At 39.4% G+C, this 9,206-nt stretch overlaps 1 protein-coding gene across 1 annotated transcript; it reads right to left on the bottom strand.

The window, feature by feature from the left end:
* Positions 1–1,730: 1,730 nt before the first annotated feature.
* Positions 1,731–8,126, bottom strand: LOC107181913 (alsin-like; the record flags this gene model as incomplete). Its single annotated transcript, XM_015559094.1, has 7 exons — positions 1,731–2,961; positions 4,751–4,847; positions 5,082–5,231; positions 5,760–5,821; positions 6,262–6,307; positions 7,358–7,534; positions 7,993–8,126. Coding segments are annotated over 7 exons (705 nt in total), but the record flags the coding sequence as incomplete, so codon positions are not given.
* Positions 8,127–9,206: the final 1,080 nt, after the last annotated feature.

Below are 9,206 nucleotides of genomic sequence, written 5' to 3'. Positions count from 1 at the left end.
AACAGACAACCTGCAACAGAAGATAGCATTTTATTTTAATGGAAGGGAAACTGTGGAGATACCTGAGAGGAAGACTAGTAACCTTACTGTCTCACGCTACAGTGAGAGAACAATGAAATCAGCAGCAGTTCCTTCTGGCAGGCCCCCTACCAAGCCACTGCTCTGAACTTCATGGTTCGCCCATCCTCTGTCTCAGATTGGAGCTACTTTGTCTGAACATTTCATATTGCAGGGAGGGGGGAGAACTTTGAAAGCAGGCATCACAAAACAACAACAACAAACAGGAGAGAGGGTACTGCTGACAGCAAGGCGAAGGGTAAAGACCAAATAGCAATTATAAGGTTTATCAGCCCCTTTATCCCAAGTTAACATATGGCTCTCCACTGTAGATGAAAATCCAAGCTGGGAATGGGATACATTTGTGAATGTTTTATGAAAAGCACTTAATTTTATTAAAAGTTTTTATTTCCAACTCTTTTCACTTTGGAACTTTTAATGCATGACCTGTATGAAATGACATCTCTGCAGCTGCAGGAGGAAAACGCACTAGGAAGTTCTAGGTTCGAGGCTCAGCTCTAATAGGAAGTGAATCACAGCCACTCCTTGTCTGTAAAATGGGAATCAGTAAGGTGAGCATTCATCAGGGTGAGAAGTCCTTGCAAATTGCTACAGACATTGCCTGGAGACTTAGGGCTTTTCCCCCAAGAGAACTGAAATTTTATAATTTTAATATCCTATTTGAAAAGTATAAATACAGTAAGAAGAAACTAATGTAACAGGGTAGTTCCATTCATGGCTCCAATAAAAGGATGAATTGTAACATGTTTTTTGTGTTTTGAAAGAATTAAGACAGCCTACCAGCATTTTAGAACTTCTCAGTGGGTCTCAAGTTCTCCTCTGTCCGTTTCCACAATTATCCCAGTCTCTATCTCCCCGGGGGTCAAAGGCATTCAGTACAATTGCCTTTACAGGTCAAATGTGGAATTTACTTAAAAGTCCAAGCATTCCCTGATGGAAATGAAAAGTGTTTAACATTCACTGATCTTCTAGTACTGTCCCTCGGCAGCAGGCAGGCCCACGCGGGCAGAAAGCGTCAGGCTTCTTGAGAAGACACCTCAACAAGGAGATGATTGACTAAGGCCTAATATTTCTAACCAGGATTTTAAATCCTCGCTCCTCCCTTCCCTGAATCTGTTTAAGGGAGAGAGAAAACAAAAACAAAACAAACATAAAAACACAGTAACTATCAAAATATGCCTTTTATTCAAAGAAATAACAGACTTCTTTTAAGACCCTTGTCCTAGGGTTAATAGGATCAGGTTAATTTGTCCTTTGCCACCAAAGGTGCTATAATAATAATTAAGTTTGTTTATTTTAAAGAGAAATGTCTGAGACCCTAGAGCAGGGGTGGGCAAACTTTTTGACTCAAGGGCCACAATGGGTTCTTAAACTGGACCGGAGGGCCGGAACAAAAGCATGGATGGAGTGTTTGTGTGAACTAATATAAATTCAAAGTAAACATCATTACATAAAGGGGTACGGTCGTTTTTTTCAATAGTTTTATTCATTTCAAACGGGCCGGATCCGGCTGGTGGGCTGTAGTTTGCCCACGGCTGCCCTAGAGGAACCTCTGAGGCAGATGACAATGTGGGCACCAAAACACAAAGCCTGGTTTCTTTTAAAATTGTAGTCTGCCCTGTGTCATTTCTTTTGCAATCAAAACAACCTCATAAAGATGAATGTCTTTTATTATGAAAATTGCTGTTACATTACAGCCAACATTCCAAAACAGTATTTTAATAAACACTCGTCTTGATTATAAAGTAGAGCAAAAACCATGATCCTGTTTGTTAGCATCTGCTGATGTTTCACATAAATCAGGACACTCCGTACGCTCCCCACGTGTGCAGATGAGATGAGGAAGAGCACCTATGTTATCCAAACAGCTACTAGTGTTACTTGTACAGTACAAACCCACCACTTACAACATAAAAAAGCAAAACACTACGATGTTGAGGTGTCACAATACTTGTGAGATGGGAAAAGCCGAGCGCGTTTCCTTTTTCTTCCCTTTGAGGCACAGGGAAGCACACTAGGTCAGGGGCAGATGCAGGGCTCCGCTTCCCTGTCTCCTAGTCTTTGCTCCACTGCAGCCTGCATGCAAAAGTCTTCGCCTCATTCCCAGGCCTCAGGCACCGCCTTTGGACAGGGGCGGATCCGCAGCAGCTCAGAGTCAGGGTTGGAGTCCAGCGTATTCACCCTGTAGCACTCACTGTAAGGAAACCGAGGACAAGATTCCTATGTTCTTTTACTCAGGAGGCAGAATACTCCTATTTGGACACAATCCTTGTTTGGGGTTGGAACTTGTTGGTCATTATATTGAACCTCTCTCCTCTGATGAATACTCTGGTGGAAAAGCTTAGAAAAAGTTAAAACTGCAGTTTAAAAGTTCCTCTTGCCCCCGTCTCAGCAAAGCAGCAGGATGCACCCAGGACTGCAAGGAACCCAGGAAGGCAGAGTGTGGTAACCGTTGTTTCGAGAACAATCTGCTCCTTGCAAAAGGGTCTGGGGTGACTGCAGGCAAACCAGAAACTCAAAAATGTCCATCGACGTCCTGAACGTGAGAACCTTCCTGATAGTGTGGAGCAGCGTACCCTTCGCCGAAGGAAGGGGTGTCCTCTTTCTTCAAACAGTAGTAGATGGGACTGGTCCAACCTGAATTCTACCTCCTTTTCGATCTTCCCTTTAAACTGTACAGTCTCTTCCTCTGGGCTCAGAGCTCTGATCATTATAAGGCTCAGAAATAACCAAAACAACACAACATCCTAACTTCAAGACCATTCTTTTTTGCCACTACAGGAAGGTGCCAGATGGTGCTATAACACTCTGTAGAGATAATCCAGTTGTTAGCTGTTACGCAACCTAGTTAAGCTTCTCACGCTGGATCTGGTAGTAACATGCCTGAAAAAAATAAAAACAATTTCAAAATTTACTTTGTAAGAAATTACATAAACATAGCAACACACATGGGACTAAAGAAAAAAAATCTCTTATTCATTCTGATGGCCCAATAAAATCAGTTGCTTTCATTTTCCCTGTTCTCTTCCAGTCTCCGATCCAATGTCTATACTGCCTAGCTATAATTAATAGAAATATAATTTTATGCAGTTCCCTCTAATTAATAAAAACACACAAAACTTTTTACAAGCTTTATAATATTCTTCACTAAGTAATACTATAATTTGCTAAACCACTATTAATTGGACATTTAGAGAATGCTGCTCATTATAAGATACACAAATAACCATGATCAGAATCATCATGTTTGGTAAACATGCAGATTAAGCATCATTCCACACCTATGAGTCAGAATTTCTAGGAACATTTTTAAAAAGCAGCCCTTGGTGATTCTGAAAGTATCCTGGTCTGGGAGTTACTCACACTATTTTCCCCAGTTCCTACCACCCATTTTCAGTTTATTTAATAAAAATGGTATTTCAGTTGAAAAGCTAAAAAATTAACCCAATGCAGAAATGTGACATTAAATTCTAGTTTTCCCCCCTCATTTTAATGTCTGCCTTTCCTTCTTTCTCCCCTTTTCTATCTTTAACCCTAAAGCACTTGTAATTTGCAATATTGGTGATTCCATTCTCCTTCCAAAATTCTTAGTGAGCTATCCTATGACTTTACCATTTATTTATTTACATTTATTTATTTATTTACATTTAAAAAATATATTTTATTGATTTTTTTACAGAGAGGACGGGAGAGGGATAGAGAGTTAGAAACATCGATGAGAGAGAAACATCGACCAGCTGTCTCCTGCACACTCCCTACTGGGTATGTGCCCGCAACCAAGGTACAAACCCTTGACTGGAATCGAACCTGGGACCCTTGAGTCCACAGGCCGACGCTCTATCCACTGAGCCAAACTGGTTAGGGCGACTTTACCATTTATTAAATAAACTTCTCATTTCCATTTTTTTGTCTGATGTTTCCATTTTTATATGTGAAGTTTTCATTATAATGTCTATATGGGAGCTATCTCTTCCACTTAGTTGCCTATTCCTGTAATAGTGACATACTATCTTAATTATTAATTATTATAATTCTGTAACATTTTACTAACTGGAAGAGTGGGCCTATTCTCCCTCTCTTTTTTCAGAAGAGTTTTTGTCATTTTCTTTCTGTTGTTCTTCCAATAAACTTCAGAATGGTTCTACCACAGTCCAAGAAAAACTGAGGTGGGGGAAGCAAAATGACTTTCAACAATCCCTAGAGAGCCCAGATCAGAGAACCTCATTTGTACCTACTGGCTACAGTAATACATGGGGGGAAAGGTTCCTTCAGCCCGACCTGCGCCCTCTCGCAGTCCGGATCCCTCACTCCTTACTGATCCACCTGCAGCAAAGGTGAGAGAGGCTCCTGCCACCACCACTGTGCTCACTAGCCGGGAGCCCAGCTTCTGGCTGAGTGGCACTCTCCCTGTGGGAGCGCACTGACTACCAGGGGGAAGTTCCTGAATTGAGCGTCTGCCCCCTGGTGGTCAGTGCACGTCATAGCAATCGGTCATTCTATCGTTCGGTCAATTTGCATATTAGGCTTTTATTATATAAGAAGATATGTGCTCTAAAGGCACTTAATGTTTGCATTAAACTTATATAAAGAAGAAAACTGGCTAATGACAGATCTGTAATATGGTAATTGAAGGGTAGATTTTAAGGTAGTATTAAATAACACCTACACTTACCTTCAAGGTGGTGAACATTATGCCCTGTTCCCCATGCTGAAGATATGGGTCCATTAGATCCTCAATGAGATGCACCTCAGAGCCTAAATTCCTAATCCTGCCCAATGAGAAAAAGATACTGAATCATTTCTTGTACATCTTCCTTCTGAATCTATTTGAGGGGGAAAGAAAGAATAGCTCGACAAAGAGGTAATGACATAGTGGAATGGTTTAATACAAATAGAATTTTTTTAGTGGGAGGGAGCATATTCCTGTCATCAGTTCAAAAAAAGCAAAGGCATACGTGTTAAAATGAGTGGTCACTAACATTAAAGTCAGAAAGACTGGTCACCTGGCCCGTAGCACCACATATAAGAAAACAGGAAACAGGTCGTCCATGGACCACAAGAAGTCCTCCTGCAGAGACGCCAGCACGCCCTGAGAGATCTCCTCGAAAGTCTGCTGGATGACTTTCAGTTTGTCTGATGGGGTAAACGTTGTGCTGTTGGGGGAAAAAAAGACAAAAATATACCTGGTAATTTTCTTACTGGAGCCATTTGTTATTCATTTTTTGAGAGTATTCCCTCCTGAGGTACATCAGGCACAATGAGTCGCTGGAAGGGGTGACCTTTGTAACCCGATGGTTCTCTGATAAAAGAAGCTTCAAACGATCTACCATTCACCTGGAAGAGTTCACTAAGTCACACGTCATCTCCTTTCACCAAGTGGATCTTATCTTCATATCATGTGCTCTTCTCTGAGGAAGTGTAGCTAATTTCCATTTGGCTAAAGATGTGATTATATAGGTAAGTTTCTGGGTAGGCACTCCACTTTTGACAATACAAGGGCTTTGTAGAGTGAAAGGTAACAGAATGTCTCAAAAGAGCCTTTCTTATCTCCAGGCTGTTTTGACAACATCTAGGAGGGGAGGGGCACTTGGAGCTTAAGTAAAAATAAGATCTCATTAATATCTTAATAGACTAACCACTACTTTGATTTATGTGTTGTTTTCCAACAAATAAGAGATTACCTGATCTGCTGTAGACATTCCACGGCTGAGGCAAAACAAGCATCTTTTGTGGTTGGCAAAACCTGCAAAAAGAGTATTTATGAAGCTCAATGAGAAAAGCTATTTTTTAAAAAATATATATCTTTATTGATTTCAGAGAGAAAGGGAGAGGTAAAGAGAGATAGAAACATCATTGATGAGAGAGAATCATTGATTGGCTGCCTCTTGCACGTCCCCTAATGGGGTTCAAGCCCACAACCCAGGCATGTGCCCTTGCCCGGAATCGAACCTGGGACCCTTCAGTCCGCAGGATGACATTCCATCCACTGAGCCAAACCAGTTAGGGCAGAAAAGCTATTTTTTACTGTAATAATAAAACAATACTGATGGCAGAGTGCAGGTCTTTGGTGAATAATTCATGCTTGGGTACTATTCTACCAACGTAAGGTGGAAATTTCTAGTATCTCAAATCCCCCATTCTAAAGAAAAGCACAGCTGCTAAGGAAACTAAAATCTACTATACCTTTTTAGTCTCTCCAAGGATTGACAAGGTCACTGGCCAAAATTTCCTGCAATGGAATCCATCCTTTGTTAATACAAGTTGTTACTTATGGTAAATTAATCACCATAAAAACAGGTGATGGCCATATTGGCTTTCCTGTCCCCATTTAAAATAACTGTACCACAGACAGGTCAAGTTTTAATAAACATTCCAGAAGTAATTTAAGGTCTATCATGTCCCTTATGGATCTGTTATTCTATACTCTAAAATCCCTATATATTATGAATATGACCTAACAATGGCCAAAACATTTCCTTTATTCAGTCTTATTTATCTCATTTTTACTATTAAATTACTCCCCACTGAAAAGATTTACTTTCCAATTCAGGTTTAGTCTCTTTTTTGATAGCACAAATATATAATTATTGGGCGTTGGGGTGATCAGCCTTATTACAGCATATGAAAGCATAATCACTTAGTATTCTCCTGGAATAACAAGAAACAATGCCTTTCAAAAAAAAGAGCACTTTGAAAACTTTTAAATTAGAAATTATGTATGGGGGAGGAGGAACAAGAAGAGAAGGAAGCATGCCCAAGACTGAATACAATTAGGTTTTTAAAAAAATATGAATGTATATATATTTTGCTTTAAAAACTGCAAAATATCAGGTATATATATATAAAGCATGCACACATACAAATAAAAAATACGTTCTAAAGAACAATGGGGTCCATACCCATCTTCAAAAATAAAGATTGTTAAATATCACTATTTTGTGAAATAAGACAGATATGCGAATAAGTGAATAAACTGTAAATTGTATACATAATTAGATATCAAAGTACTCAATTCCTGATAATGATATTTCCATTTTAAATATAAAGCATGCACACATACAAATAAAAAATACGTTCTAAAGAACAATGGGGTCCATACCCATCTTCAAAAATAAAGATTGTTAAATATCACTATTTTGTGAAATAAGACAGATATGCGAATAAGTGAATAAACTGTAAATTGTATACATAATTAGATATCAAAGTACTCAATTCCTGATAATGATATTTCCATTTTAAATTAAAACCACTTGATTCCACTCATAACTGCTGTACGTACCTCTGCACCCCAAGGAAGCCCAGCAGAGCAATATCTGGCTGCTTGTTCAGCCGCAGAACACACTCCCAGTAAACATCCTCCTCACGGTCGTTCTCCAGGGCATAGAGCATGAACAGTGGTGGGTAGAGCCGAGGCAGGAGCACGGGAAGCAGCAGCCCAGAACTGGTTACCACGTAACTACAAACAGTGGAGTGAGAGGGAGAATCATTCCTATTGAAACTCAATGCAGAATCAAAGTTGAAAGTAGAGATGGGAAATTCTGAGGAAAGGAGCAGATTACTCTACTTTTAATTTAGAGTTCACATGAGGAGCTTAGCCCCCGAGTTTTGTCTTGGACCAACTGTGAACTCTTTCCGTAACTCAGAAAATCTAACTGGAAAGCCACGTGGTTTCCACTGTGAGATGCTTTCTCGGTGATTATTCTAGGTCAGCATGAGGTGGCTCTCCCCAGCAGCCTTTGTGCCGTCATTGGCGGCTGCACTTTCATCAACTTGAGAGCTAAATGGAGCCTCGGAGATCACCTGTCCAACCACATCACTTTAGAAATGAGGAAGCTGAGATTGAGAGAAACCATCTTTTCTGGCGTCATTTGGCTGCCACCCCCTTTCTTCACTATCTCCACCAAGTCCATTTACCCCGGCTCTGGGGATTCGGATCTGGAATCTGACTTCCCAGTGCAGAAGGATTTCCTTTCTGTGGGCAGAGGAGCGGAGAGAGGAATGGTGCTGCCCTCTTCTGGAAGCTCGGGAAATAAAAACCTAAGGAGTAATAAAACATAATTACAGAATTACACCTCCACAGAGGCTGAAAGAGTAAAAACATATTCCCATTATCTAATCTATTTAAGGACCCATGAAATCAAACTTTATATCAACTAAATATTTTAGTTGTCTGAGCTTCTTAACTGATGCTTCTCACAGAATAAAATTAAGAGTGCCGATAATGAATAATACCACTAAAAATCTTCATGTGCTATGGCTTTTCCTGTCTAGTTATTTAAGAATAAAGAATTCCAATCTTTATGTTTCTTTTATTGGAAAATCCCATCTGAGGTCAATCTGTATAAACTCTTCGAGCAGAGACCATTATTCTCAGATTATAAATAAGTATCAGTGGAAACTAAATGTCCAACGTTAAGGAAAAAAATGAAACTCAATTATTATAAAATTTAAAAAACCTTTTCATTGAATTTATTGGGGTTTCAGGTAAAAATTTTCAATATTTATATAAAAAGCCAAGTTGCTGAAAAAAAATCTTCAAGTGATTAAACTGCCAAATTGTTGAGGATTTTTTTCTAGGCTCTGAATTTGCCCTACATTTTATCTCCAATCTCAAATGGTAGGTTTTACCATGAACAAGTTTATTGTCCTCTTTATTTTTATAGACTTTCACTGTGACTCTTGCTCTTTAAAGACAGTCTGCAATCTTCTCTATTTTTGTAGACTTATCCCCCTAATTTTATAGTTGGTAAAGCTAATGAAGGTCGGGAAACTTATCTTCATTATACCCTTGCTAATGTCAGAGTGGAAATACTCACAACCCAGTGGTCTTTTACATCACAATGCCCCTAAAAGCTGAAACATTTCCACATATATTTAAGAAAGTTTTCTGGGACAAATTGATAAACTTTTGCATAATTATTTCAACATAATATTTTGTTGGCTTACACCCAGTAAATGATCTTGAATGTCACTAGTTCCAGATTTGCTTACTGCCTTAAAACTTTCCAAAAATGCTTACTCGCCCACTTTCTAACGTCCTTCAGGGTCTCTGTTCAGATATTACCTTATTAGTCAGGCCTCCTTAACCTGTTAAACGGCAGCATCTTACCCCAGCCCCATCCTCTTTC

The sequence above is a fragment of the Myotis davidii genome, unplaced genomic scaffold, assembly GCF_000327345.1.
Source record: "Myotis davidii unplaced genomic scaffold, ASM32734v1 scaffold914, whole genome shotgun sequence".
In the NCBI taxonomy this organism is placed as follows: Eukaryota; Metazoa; Chordata; class Mammalia; order Chiroptera; family Vespertilionidae; genus Myotis; species Myotis davidii.
The sequence above is the reverse complement of the archived record's forward strand: the minus strand, read 5'-3'. Positions and strand labels throughout refer to the sequence as shown.